This window comes from Chiloscyllium plagiosum, chromosome 17 (assembly GCF_004010195.1).
Source record: "Chiloscyllium plagiosum isolate BGI_BamShark_2017 chromosome 17, ASM401019v2, whole genome shotgun sequence".
In the NCBI taxonomy this organism is placed as follows: Eukaryota; Metazoa; Chordata; class Chondrichthyes; order Orectolobiformes; family Hemiscylliidae; genus Chiloscyllium; species Chiloscyllium plagiosum.
In genome coordinates this window covers 72,578,130-72,592,160 of record NC_057726.1, presented here as the reverse complement: position 1 = coordinate 72,592,160, position 14,031 = coordinate 72,578,130, and the positions used below count along the sequence as shown (strand labels likewise).

The window sequence follows — 14,031 nt, the reverse complement described above, 5'->3', positions numbered from 1 at the left end:
CTGTGTCTGCGTGGGTTTCCTCCGGGTGCTCCGGTTTCCCCACAGTCCAAAGATGTGCAGGTCAGGTGAATTGGCCATGCTAAATTGCCTGTAGTGTTAGGTAAGGGGTAAATGTAGGGGTATGGGTGGGTTGCGCTTCGGCGGGGCGGTGTGGACTTGTTGGGCCGAAGGGCCTGTTTCCACACTGTAAGTAATCTAATCTAATCTAATCTAATCTAAAAAAAAACTGTTTGTTCTAATCTTTGCATTCCCGCTTCTGCTATGAGTCCAGAGCCCATGGGTGAGCCCATGGGTGTGCTGTTGATTTGTTCATATATTTGGTTGTTTAATGTGAAGTGTGTTGTGAGGCACAGGTCCAGTAGTTTAAGTATGCCGTCTTTGTTGATGGGTTCAACGTCCTGTTGTCTGTTATGTTTGTTCAGCAGGTTGGCTATTGTTTCTCTGGCTAGGGCTTTGTCAATAGGCGTGAACAGTGCTGTTACGTTGAATGAGACCATGGTTTCTTCCTTGTCTATGTGTGTATTTCTGATGATGTCCAAGAATTCCTGTGTTGATTGTATAGAGTGTCTGGATCTGCTGACCAGGTGTTTCAGTTTCTGCTGTAGTTCTTTAGCCAGTTTGTGTGATGGTGTCCCTGGTAGTGATACTATGGGTCTGAGTGGGATGTCTGGTTTGTGCACTTTAGGTAGTCCATAGAATCTGGGGGTGTTGTTGCTTTCAGGTTTCATTCTTTGTACGTCCGACAACACCAAGGAGAGGGAAGCACTAAAATCACTAAGAAACGATAAGAACATAATCATAAGCATGATGGTCATCCTGGACAAAGCAGAGTACATCCAAAAAGCACAACAACTACTTGCAGATACCAACACCTACCAAAAGAGGGAGTTTGACCCCACCCCACAGCTCACCAATAGGATAAACAACACACTGAGGAACGTACAAAAAAACGGACAGATAACCAGGTCGGACCTACAGAGAATGAAACCTGAAAGCAACAACACCCCCAGATTCTATGGACTACCTACCAACCTACCCACTAAAATGCCGGAGGAAACACCACAGAAGCGCTTCACAGGAGGCTCCCAAGCACTGAGGATGTCACCTAGACAGGGGACGAAACGTTTGCAACAAAAACTTCCAGCTCGGCGAACAGAACCACAACAGCATAATGTTCTGCTTCTTGCCCTTGTCCCAGGGCTCTATTCCTGCTCAAGGTGGAACATACCTTGAATGAGCCTGTCAAGCATTAGTGATTTTGCTCTTTGTCTTTAAAATCAAGGCAGCAGAGGTTGTACATTAAGTCCCATGTAAAGTGGAACCAGATCCTAGATTCCTGACTCCAACTCTTTACTTCAGTCTCAGCACAAACAGTAATTTCACTTTGATTACACTAATTTCCTTCAGGATTTAAATGATGGACTCAGGCTCACTTCCAGTAGCAGAACTGAAACAGCAGTAAATTCCTGCAGTTTAACATGGTGGAAACAGTGATGGAACAAAGAGGAGGCTGCACTAACAGGCTCCTTTTTGGTCTCCCCTCCTAGGCAGATCATCTTTCTGTCTGTCCAGTTGTTCTCTATCCTTGGGCTATATCCCTACCTAAATTTTATTCCTTAGCCCCTCCCCTACCCTGTCTTCTGCATATACAAGTAAATGAACATTGTCCTAACTACTATCAATTCTGAGGAAGGGTCATTCAATGAAATGTTAACTCTGATTTCTTTCCACAGATGCTGTCAGACCCAGTGAGCTTTTCCAGCAATCTGTGATTTTGTTACTGATTTACAGTCCTTTTGGTTTTTATTGGCAATGATGAAACACGTGGGCCTTGTATCTAATTAGGAATACATATCCACTCAATCCCCAAAGCCATTCTATCCTGGAATTAAATATATAGTTTAAAATATAATAATTTAATAGTTTGTCAGGCCTCAGAAAAATCAGCTTCCAGGTATGGCATGTAATGGGAAGGCATATCAAACACTGTTTTTAATTGGAATGGGATGAATATCAGTGTTCTGCTATGGCTGTAAGGAAAGGGGTAGTGGCTGGTGGAAAAGCAGAGAGACCATAATCATATCAGTCATGACCATGTCTAATACTGAAATAAGTTTGTGGGGCCTAATGCTGCCCCCCTCCTCTTGATTCATATGTGTACACGTGGAAGATTTTGCAAGGAGATGTGCCTCCACTCAGAGGCCATTTCTTTTGCATGCTTGTTACAAATACAGAAAAGAAACTGCCTCTTACTGGAAGAACAGTGAATGTCCCTTGTCTCATTCACCATAAGACCCATAATGGAGGGAGCCATGATGGATCTCCCGAGCTACCTGACTGCAGTCAATGGGTTGCTTGCTGGATGGTTGAGTGTGTTCAGGGACAAGATAATGAGAGCGACTGAGGTTGAAGCAGGGAGCAGATCATGAGAAAATGAGAGTCTGCGAATAGCAACACCTTTTGTATCTTGTGTGCCACCAACTATTTTGTGAAAAAATTCCTGGTCCCACAAAACAAAGCTCTATTTGTTTCAAGAGGTGTATTCTACATTTACATGCATTTAGCATTATAATAGTGATTAATGAAAAAAATTTAAGAATCTTTAAAAATGCATTGACTTCGAGAATGTTTTGTTGATGAATTTTAAAAATCAAAGTGAGATAATGATTTGTCATTCGTGAGAAGCCTGGTTCCCTTTCATGTTGACTGTTAATATATTCTCATTCTTTGCCAGTCTCATTTTCTTTACACCACCAGGTTCATTTGAAAAAGTCACCTGATTTGCATCAATTTCATTAAGTTCTATATCTGTTTTGTTGTCCAAGAAGCCCTGTTTCTAAATAAAAACCACAAGAACTGCAGATGCTGTAATAAAAGCAGAAGTTGCTGGAAAAGCTCTGGGTGTGTCTGAGAAGGGAAATCGAAGTTAATGTCTCTGGTCCTGTGACCCTTCCTCAGAACAGTTCTGATCCAGCAACTTCTGTTTTTCTAAGCCCTCCTAACTTTTCAACTTTGTTTGAATGTACCTCCCATGTACCCAAAGCAGTTCCTCCTCAAGATCATCCATTATTCCATTCCAGTTTGTCCTTTCAGTCTTCAGTTTCATTTACCCCTGGCTAGATCCCCTCCATATGTTGAGAAATATCTTTTTATTTGGAACAAATGCACCACTAGAAGCCAGGAATGGATTCTGGAGAATAGTCGGCAATGTGACTCAGTGAGTGATCAGTAAAAGTCTCATTTCAGTGTGCAGTGTTTGCACGCTGTAGTAAAATGAGCATATACCAAGGATCAACCAGTGGTGGAGAGGAGTTTGAATGCTAACTCCCCCTCTGCCGCCCAAAGAGGTCACGAGATCAACACTGAGCTGTTCAATGAACCAATCATAAGTCACAAATAAGCACTAATGATCACTTTCTGAAGGATTCTTCCACCAAAAGTCCCTTTGATGAGGATAGGGATTAATGATTTTCACCACTACTGGTGCACTCTGGAACTGTAAGTGAATACCTGACTCGGTCACTGGCCCCTCAGAACTGATTGTCAATGACCGTTTGTTTGCTGACAACTGTGTCTGGTGACATTGCTTGGGTGCCACTTTACAACAAAGCCTAACTGTTGACCCCAGGCTACGAGAATGATTCCACTTTAGAGTCTGCGTTCCCATGTTTAATTAGTATTCTATGGGTGGGGAAAGTTGTAATACACCGAGATGTGTATTAACTTAACCTCTGACAGCATTCATGCCATTTGTGCCAACACCTGACAGACAGCTGTTCAATAGCTGTGAATCTGACCTCGAATCACAGTAATTATTATTCCAATCAACATAGTGTTTGAACATTTAAGATCTGATTACTTTTAAGTTTTCTGCTTATGACTGTCCCAGACCAAAAAGATGTTGTCATTTCAGGAACAGATAAGTGTGTGTAGAAAGTTAACAAGCCATTGTCACAGCACAGCGTCTTAGCAGAGGTATTTCCATGCTTCTGAACACTATTATATTCAAACTTTTCTCAGTTTTGCTGAAAGCTAATTGATCTGAAACGTAATAACACTGTTTTCTCCACGGGCACTACCTGACCTCCTGAACATTTCCAATATTTTGTGTTTTTGTTTTGTTTCCTTGATAGGGCACTCTGTCAAGACCCCTCAAGATCTTGTATGGTTCAGTTAACTCTTGCTGTTCTAAACTCCAGTAGATACAAGCTTAATTTGTCCAACCTTTATCTCAGGAGGTGATTTAGACAGGATTTAAAGAAACTGTTTTCACCCAGAGGGAAGTGGAGGGCTCTGGAGTGCATTGCCTGGAAGACTAAAATATAACCCCTCAATGTTTTAAAAAATACATGGATGAACATTTGAAATGTCATAATATTCCACGCTGCTCTGTCATCCATATGTTTGTCCAATGACCGTTTAAATGCCCTTAAAGTTGGGGAGACTACTGTTGCGGGCAGAACGTTCCATGCCCTTATTACTCTGAGTAAAGAATCTATTTCTGACATCTGTCCTATGTCTATCACCCTTCAATTTAAAGCTATGTCCCTTTCTGCTAGCCATCACCATCTGAGGGGAGAAAATCTAAACTATCTAAACCTGTCATCTATTTCCCAAGGGTCTGTTATCCCTCTGCTCCCTGCCCATCCAAGGAACAGGAGAATCGACGTTTCGGGCATAAGCCCTTCTTCAGGAACACATTTTCAGCTCTGATCTCCAGCATCTGCAGACCTCACTTTCAGCTCACATTCATGTATCTGTCTAGATATATCTTAAATGACACTATCGTGCCAGTCTCTACTACCTCTGCTGGCAACGTGTTAAATTTTCCCCTCTCACCTTGAACTTGTGACCCCTAGTAATTAAGTCCCCCACTCTGGGGAAAACCTTCTTGCTACTATTGTGGAAGGGTGGCACGGTGGCTCAGTGGTTAGCATTGCTGCCTCACAGCGCCAGGGACCCAGGTTCGATTCCAGCCTCAGGCGACTGTCTGTGTGGAGTTTGCACCTTCTCCCCGTGTCTGCGTGGGTTTCCTCCGAGTGCTCCGGTTTCCTTCCACAGTCCAAAGATGTGCAGGTCAGGTGAATTGGCCATGCTAAATTACCCAGAGTGTTAGGTGCATTAGTCAAAGGGAAATGGGTCTGGGTGGACTCTTCGGAGGGTCGGTGTGGACTTGTTGGGCCGAAGAGCCTGTTTCCACACTGTAGGGGAATCTAATCTAAATTACTCCATGTTCTATAAAAAAAAATTACCAGGAGACGCAGAAAATCCTTCATGAATTTAAACTTTAATCTTGCAAAATCAAAGCTGTGGCAGACAGGAAAATATCTTCCCTGACTGTCCATAATTTCTTTGTTCTCCTCCAGTTATACAATTTGTTGGTCCTGCGCTTATCAGATACCATTAGCATAGCCAAACATGCTGACTTGCTTTGCCTTTCTAAACTAATCATTGTCCGCTGCACTGGTTCCCTCCATCACGCTTAACCTATCATGTTACAATATCATCCTCTTCAGCATTAGCTCATCTCCCAGTGATTTGACTAACCTATCAAAATGCAGTTCATTAAGTTACTGGAGCCCTGTGACATGATCCCAGGCCAACATTGCAAAAGTAAGTTAACTGCATTACTGCTGTAATAACTTCAATACTACCCACCTTGTCTATACCTCTCATGACTTTGTAGACCTCAGTCAGGTCCCCCATCAACCTCCGCCTTTCTAATGAAAATAATCCTAACCTAATCAACTCTCTTCATAGCTAGTGCCTTCAAACCAGGCAACATCCTGGTGAGCCTCCTCCACATCCATTCCAAAGCATCCACATCCTTTTGGTAATATTAGCGACCAGAACTGCATACAGTATTCCAAATGCGGCCGAACCAAAGTCCTATACAACTGTAACACAACCTGCCCACTCTTGTACTCAGTATCCCAATGAAGGTAAGTATGCTGTATGCCTTCTTGACCATTGTATTGACCTGCATTGCCACCTTCAGTGTACAATGGACCTGAACACCTGATCTCTACTTCAATTTTTCCCAAAGCTTTTCCTATTTATTGTATAGTTCGCTCGTGAATTGGATCTTCCAAAATGCATCATCTTACACCATGCAGCCTATTACAGATAAACCCATTTTCTTCCGATTAGATCCTATCCCTTAGTACTTTCTCCAGCAAATGTCCTGCTCACTGGTCTATAATTGCCTGATTACCCTTTCTATCCTCCTTAAACAAGGGGACAACATTAGCAATTCTCCAGTCTCCGGGACCTCACCTGTGTTCAAGGATACTGCAAACATACCCGTTTAGGACCCAGCTATTTCCCCTCTCGCTTTCCTCAGTAACCTGAGGATTAGTCCACCTTAATGCCTTTTAGAATATCCAACACTTCCTTCCTCCTTATGCCAATTTGATCTAGAGTAATCAAACATTTATCCCTACCCTCAACATCTGTCATGTCCCTTTCCTTGGTGAATATCAACTCAAAGTACTAGTAGAGTCTTAGAGATGTGCAGCACAGAAACAGACCCTTCGGTCCAACCTGTCCATGCCGACCAGATATTCCAACCCAATCTAGTCCCACCTGCCAGCACTTGGCCCATGTCCTTCCAAACCCTTCCCACTCATATACCCATCCAAATGCCTTTTAAATGTTGGAATTGTACCAGCCTCCACCACTTCCTCTGGCAGCTCATTCCATAGCTGAAAATGTGTTGCTGGAAAAGCGCAGCAGGTCAGGCAGCATCCAAGGAACAGGAGAATCGACGTTTCGGGCATAAGCCCTTCTTCAGGAACACATTTTCAGCTCTGATCTCCAGCATCTGCAGACCTCACTTTCAGCTCATTCCATACATGTACCACTCTCTGCGTGAAAAAGTTGCCTCTTAGGTCTCTTTTAAATCTTTCCCCTCTCACCCTAAAGCTATGCCCTCTAGTTCTGGACTTCCCCCACCCCAGGGAAAAGACTTTGCCTATTTATCCTATCCATGCCCTTCAAGATTTTGTAAACCTTGGAGAAGGTCACCCCTCAGCCTCCAACACTCCAGGGAAAACAGCCCCAGCCTATTCAGTCTCTCCCTATAGCTCAAATCCTCCAACCATGGCAACATCCTTGTAAATCTTTTCTGAACCCTTTCATGTTATACAACAGCTTTCCGATAGGAAGGAGACCAGAATTGCACACAATATTCCAACGGTGGTTTAACCAATGTCCTGTACAGCTGCAACATGACCTCCTGTACTCAATCCTCTGAATAATCTCATCCATTTTCTCTGACTCCACGCATAACTTCCATCCTTTGTCCTTGAGTGGGCCAACCTTTTCTCTAGTTACCCTCTTGCTGCTTATATAAGAATAAAAGGCTTTGGGGTTTTTCTTAACCCTGTTTACTAAAGTTTTTATTTAGAGCTCTTAACTCCTCATCTCAGAATGGTCCTACGTTACCAATATTCTTATAAAGCTTTGTCTGTCTTCAATTGCTTAGACCTTATGTATGCTGCGTTTTCCCTCTTAACCAGTCTCTCAATTTCACCTGTCATCCATGGTTCCCTGACCTTGCCTTTTCTCGCCCTCGTTTTCACAGGGACATGGCTGTCCTGCAACCTAATCAACCTCTCTTTAAAAGCCTCCCACATATCAAATGTGGATTTACCCTCAAACAGCTGCTCCCAATCCACATTCCCTAGCTCCTGCCGAATTTTGCTATAGATGGCCTTCCCCCAATTTAGCAGTCTTCCTTTTGGACCGCTGTCATCTTTGTCTGTGAGTATTCTAACACTTACAGAATTGTGATCATGATTTACAAAGTAATTCCCTACTGAAACTTCAACCACCTGGCTGGGCTCATACCCCAACACCAGGTTCAGTATGGCCACTTACCAACTTGGACTATTTACATACTGTTCTAGAAAACCCTCCTAGATGCTCCTTACAAATTCTATTCCATCTAGACCTCGAACACTAAGTGAATCCCAGTCAATGTTAGGGTAATTAAAATCTATCACCGTCACCCTGTTGCACCTACATCTTTTCATAAACTGTCTGCATATTTGTTCCTCTATCTCACACACTTGCTGTTAGAAGGCCTGTCGTGCAGCCCCAACATTGTTACTGCATGTTTCCAATTTCTGAGCTCTGACAATGTTGCCTCACTGCTCGAGTCCTCCATAGTGCCCTCCTTCAGCACAGCTGTGATGTCCTCTCTGACCAAAATGCAACTCCTCCACCCCTTTTACTTCCCTCTCTATCCCACCCAAAGCATCTATATCCTGGGATATTTAGTTGCCAATCATGCCCTTCTCTCAACCATGATTCGGAGATGCCGGTGTTGGACTGGGGTGTACAAAGTTAAAAATCACACAACACCAGGTTATAGTCCAACAGGTTTAATTGGAAGCACACTAGCTAGTGTCTTCATTCCTGAAGAAGGGCTTATGCCCGAAACATCGATTCTCCTGTTCCCTGGATGCTGCCTGACCTGCTGCGCTTTTCCAGCAACACATTTCCAGCATTCATCATCTGCTCCCTGCTTACTCTTCCCCTTAGTCACACTGACTTCATTATCTAATTACTCACAGGCTTTAGTTACTATCTCCTTCCTGTCCACTAACTACCTCACTTGATTCCATCTCTGTGCCACATTAGTTGAAACCCTCCCCAGCAGTGTTAGCAAAAGCACCCCCTCAGACATTTGTTCTAGTCTGGCCCGGATTTAGACTGTCCGATTTATAATAGTCCCACCTCCCCCAGAACTGGTCCCAGTGTCCCAAAAATCTGAACCCCCACCCCTCAAGCCACACGTTCATCCTGCCTATTCTTTCATTTCTACTCTGACTAGCACATGGCACTGGTAGCAATCCTGAGATTACTACATCTGAGGTCCTACGTTTTAACTTGGCTCCTAACTCACTGAATTCACATGTCCCTGTGAAAACGGGGGTTAGAAAAGGCAAGGTTAGGGAACCATGCTTCAGGTGAAATTGAGAGACTAGTTAAGAGGGAAAAACGCAGCATACATAAGGTCCGAGCAACTGAAGACAGACAAAGCTTTATAAAAATATTGGAAACGTAGGAATGTAGATGAAAGGCTGAGGTCTTTTCTGCAGGGTGAGGGAATCCAAAACTAGAGGGCATAGGCTTATGGTGAGAGGGAAAAGATTTAACAGGAACCTAGGGGACAACTTTTTCACACAGAGGATGGTGCATGTATGGAATGAACTACTAGAAGAAGTGGTGGGAACTGATAGAATTATAGCATTTAAAAGGCACCTGGATGGGTATATGAATAGGAAGTGTTGAGGGATATGGGCCAAATGCTGGCAAATGGGACTAGATTAATTTAGGATGTCTCATCAGCTTGGAAGAGTTGGACTCGAGGGTCTGTTTCTGCATTGCACATCTCGATGACTCAACCAACCATATAATTAGCATTACATGCACAAACATGTACTCTGTACCCACTGGTTCTAACATGGTGCACCATTAACTGATGAACTGCAGAAATTTACTAGGGTCCCTTAGATAGTACCTTCCAAACCCATGACTTCCACCATGTAGACAAAGACAGCACATGCATGGGAACATCATTACTTGCAAATTCCCCTCTAAGCAACTCAACGGTCTGACTTTGAGATATATTGCCATTCTTTCTGTATCGCTGGGTCAAAATCCTAGCACTATAGTGTAAGACTCGAGGTGGAGGTATGGTCTGTAAGGAAAAGATTGTGTGTAAAATAGATTTGAGACCATAGAGAAATGATATTGGCTTGCCTGCATTCAACAGAAGCATTGTTCGTGGTGGTATTTAATTGTTGAACTTATAATGTTTGGGTAGCCAGCTATACTGTTGGTTTATGATCCTTAACATTTTGTACAACGTCAGTGCATTTATTATTACCTGGATGTTATTGTCTGCCCAATAAGTATCATAATTTCTCAATATTTTTTCTTGATTCGTGCAGGTCTGTCATTACTTGTCAACACATAAAGGTCATTGGTGACCCTGCTACCCAAGGTTGAGCTGTGGCCCATTTGTGCTGATGACTACAGCTTGTAGAAAAATAGAGCAAAAATTACAGAAGATTGCTGTACAATAACAATACTGTAGAGGCAGGAGAATGATGGGAGTCATTTCAGCTCCGTAATCTAATCTCAAGGTTCAGATGATGCTTTATGAATCACTCGAGCATTGCTTTACTGCTTTATGATATCACCTGAATCCATTGATTAAGTTACCGTCTTGAGATTGCTCCCAGGCAGAGTTTCTGTTGATGAAAATGATAGCGCAGCAATGTTGGAAGCTATTCATTATCTCAATGGACGATGTTAGCTGTGTAGAAGGCCTTCAGTATTTAACTCCTTCCTCTTCACCAGGAATTATACCTACCTACTGGTTTAAGGACATCCATTAAGCCAAGCTTTGTGGCGAAACCTGTATAAGTTCAATGATTATACAATGATCTTCCCATGGTTCTTTTATAATTGAATTCTGAAAGTATAGACTGGAAGAAGTATGCTGTGGATTTTGATAGTAAGTACGTAAAGAAATTGTGAACTTATTTATTGATATTTGCCATGTTCTTATTCAGAGACTCTCTCAAAATAGTCTTTTAACTTTTTACTGATAATTTAAAATTTGAATTTCAATGCAAAAATTGTTTGTGGTGTTAATGTGTGATTTCTGATTTTAGCTGAACATTTTAAAAGAAGTCCATCAAGATGAGTTGGGTCGGATATCTGAAGACCTGGAAGATGAACTGGGAGCTCGGTCCAACATGGATAAGAAGCTTGCAGAGCTGCGAGCTGAGGTACTCGATAGTGGCATGTCTGCCTGTTATCAGCTATATATGTTTGTTAGATTCTGTATAATTTTAGTACGGGTTTCAGGCAACTTAGGAATAGAAGTAGACCCTCTCTCCCTTAAGTCTGTTACTATTTAATTCAGTTGTTGCTGATTTGCACCTGATTAGTACACCTTTGTTCCATTTCTATTGGCACAGTACCCTTACCTTTCAAAGTATGTACTGATATTTGTAGTTCTCATTTGCAGTAGCCCTCCTTGACCCTATCTCACCTCCATCCTTTCAGACCTGTAGTATGTGGAGTTTAGAAGAATTAGAGGTGATTTTATTGAACCATGCAAAGTTCTTACAGAGCTCGTAGGTAGAATTATCTGCCCGGCAAGAAATAGGAGGTGGGGGATGAAATTCTAGAACCAGAGAATACAGTCTCAATAAAAAATAGGAATGTGTGAGGAATTTCCTCAGTGAAGGTGATGATTTTTTAAAAAAAAATTTCTACCTGAGGGCTGTTCTAAACAGAATTCAATCAAATTCTAGGTAGTGAAGATGAAGACGATAATATTTTAAAATGGCATTAAAGTACATAATCAATCATGATGTAGCTGAATGCTGGACTGAGATTGAAAAGCCAGATAGCCTCCAATCCTTTAGTTCAAATGAAAACGTGGCACTGTAGGGTGCACTTGTGCAACTCAGTTCTCAACCATCTGCTGCCATCCTATACCCTTCCTCCTTCAGTCTCCTTCCTTCCTTGCAGTGTTTAATTTTCTCTAACAGGCAGATTTTAACCCCACCTTCTAGTTTACTGATGGTTTGAACTCTAGTGTGATGCTGGAAAAGCACAGCAGGTCAGGCAGCATCCGAGGAGCAGGAGAATCGACGTTTCGGGCAAAAGCCCTTCATCAGGAATACAGGCAGGGAGAATCAGGAGTGGAGAGATAAATGGGAGGGGGTGGGGCTGGGGGGAAGGTAGCCGAAAGTGCAGTAGGTGGATGGAGGTGGGGATAAAGGTGATAGGTCAGACAGGAGGGTGGAGCGGATAGGTGGGAAGGAAGATGGACAGGTAGGACAGGTAATGAGGATAGTGCTGAACTGGAAGGTTGGAACTGGGGTAAGGTGGGGGGGGAGGGGAAATGAGGAAGCTGGTGAAGTCCACAGTGATGCCATGGCATTGGAGGGTTCCAAGGCAGAAGATGAGGCAGTGGGTTCTTCCTCCAGACGTTGGGTGGTTAGGGAGTGGTGACGGAGGATGCCCAGGACCTGCACATCCTTGGGGGAGTGAGAGGTGGAGTTGAAGTGTTCAGTTACGGGGCAGTGGAGATGGTTGGTGTGGGTGTCCTGGAGCTGTTCTCTGAAGCGCTCTGTGCGTAGGCGTCCAGTCTCCTCAAGGTAAAGGAGACTGCATCGGAACAATGGATACAATAAATGACGTGTGGAAATGCAGGTGAAACTTTGGATGTGGAAGGCTCCTTTGGGGCCTTGGAGGGGAGAGGGTCAGGTTTGGGCTGAGGACTTACAATTCCTGTGGTGGCAGTTGAAGGTGCCAGGAGGGGAGGGTGGGTTTTTGGGGGGCATGGACCTGACCAGGTAGTCATGGAGGGAATGGACTTTACAGAAAGGGGATGGGGTGGAGAGGGAAATATATTTCTGGTGGTGGGGTCTGTTTTTGGTGGCAGGAATGGCAGAGAATGATGCAAAGTGGAAGATGAGGACCTGTCGGGGGGGGCCGGGTTCTGTCCTTGTTGCAGTTGGAAGGGTGGAGTTAGAGGGCAGAGATGTAGGAAGTGGGTGAGATGTGCATCATCAACCACGTGGGAGGGGAAATTGCGGTCTTTAAAAAAGGAGGCCATCTGGCATGTTCTATGGTGGAACTGGTTCTCCTGGGGAGCAGATGCAGTGGAGGCAAAGGATTTGGGAATAAGGGATAGCATCTTTGCAGGAGGCAGTGTGGGAGGTGTAATCCAGGTAGCTGTGGGAGTCACTGGTTTTGTAGAAAATGTCAGTGTTGAGTCAGTCACTGTTGATGGAGACAGAGAGGTCCAGGAATGGGAGGGTGGTGTCTGAGATGGTCTAGGTGAATGTACAGTCAGGGTGGAATGTGTTGAAGTTGATGAACTGTTCAACCTCGTTATGAGAGCACGAAGGGGTTCCGATGCAGTCATCAGTGTAGTGGAGGAAAAGGTGGGGAGTGGTGCCGGTGTAACTTTGTCTAAAGCCTTACTAAAATCCAAGTAAACAACATCCATTGCCCTAACTTCATCAACCATGTTACTAAGACATGCCCTTCTCCTTGGTGAATGCCATTGCAAAGATACTCATTTAGGCTCTTGTCCATATACTCTGCCTCCAAGCACAAATTCCCTCCTTTATCATTGAGTGTCCTAGCCTCTCCCCATTTATCTCTTGTGTTTAATATATGTATAAAATACCTTGGAATTTTCTTTAACCCTACTTACCAAGGTCATTTCATGATCCCTCCTTGGTTTCCTAATTTCCTGTCTGAGTTCTTTTCTGTTTTCTTTACATTCCTCATGGGCACTGTATTATTAGCTTTCTAAACCTTACATATGGTTAACTTTCTCTTTTTTTGGCTAAATTCACAACCTCCCTTGTTATCCAGAGGTCCCTTGCCTTGCCATCCAAGTCCTTCCTCCTTACTGGAACATGCCAATCCTGAACTCTGATCAGTAGGTCTTTAAACAATTCTCACATGTTACACATGGACTTTGCTGATAACAGCTGCTTCCAAATAACTCTCCCTTGCTTCTAAATAATACTGTTGTAATTTACCCACCTCTAATTTAGCACTTTCCTCAATTTAGTACATTCCTGCAAGGTCCAGACTGCTGCTTATTCATAGATACATTAAAACTTCAGGAGTTGTAATGACTTTGTTTGTTTGTTTGTTTCCAAAATGCTTTCCCACTGTAAGGTCAGTCACCTTCCCTGCTAGTTGGACTCCACATCCATTTCAAGAAACCCTCTTGGATGCACCTAAGAAATTCTGCCCCTTCTAATCCTCTTGTTCTAAGGAAGAGCCTGGAATGCGTTGTATGGGAGCGTAGTTCAGATGGGAAACCAAAGCCTTTTCAACTATTCATCCAAGTACTTTTAATGTTGTAACACCTAAGGCAATATCGGGGAAGTTAAAGTCACTCAGTATGACAACCCTTTTGATTTTGCAGCTTTCCATAGTCTGCCCATGTTTGTTCCTCAATGTCTCAGTGGT

General features: G+C 43.3%; 1 protein-coding gene across 1 annotated transcript in view; it reads left to right on the top strand.

Annotated features, from left to right (window-relative positions):
* ccdc102a (coiled-coil domain containing 102A) overlaps positions 1-14,031 on the top strand; it is a 251,223-nt gene that overhangs the window by 162,326 nt on the left and 74,866 nt on the right. Inside the window, exon 5 of the mRNA XM_043707419.1 lies at positions 10,692-10,808. Within this exon, the coding sequence (XP_043563354.1) occupies positions 10,692-10,808 (117 nt within the window). The remainder of the gene's footprint in view (positions 1-10,691; positions 10,809-14,031) is intronic.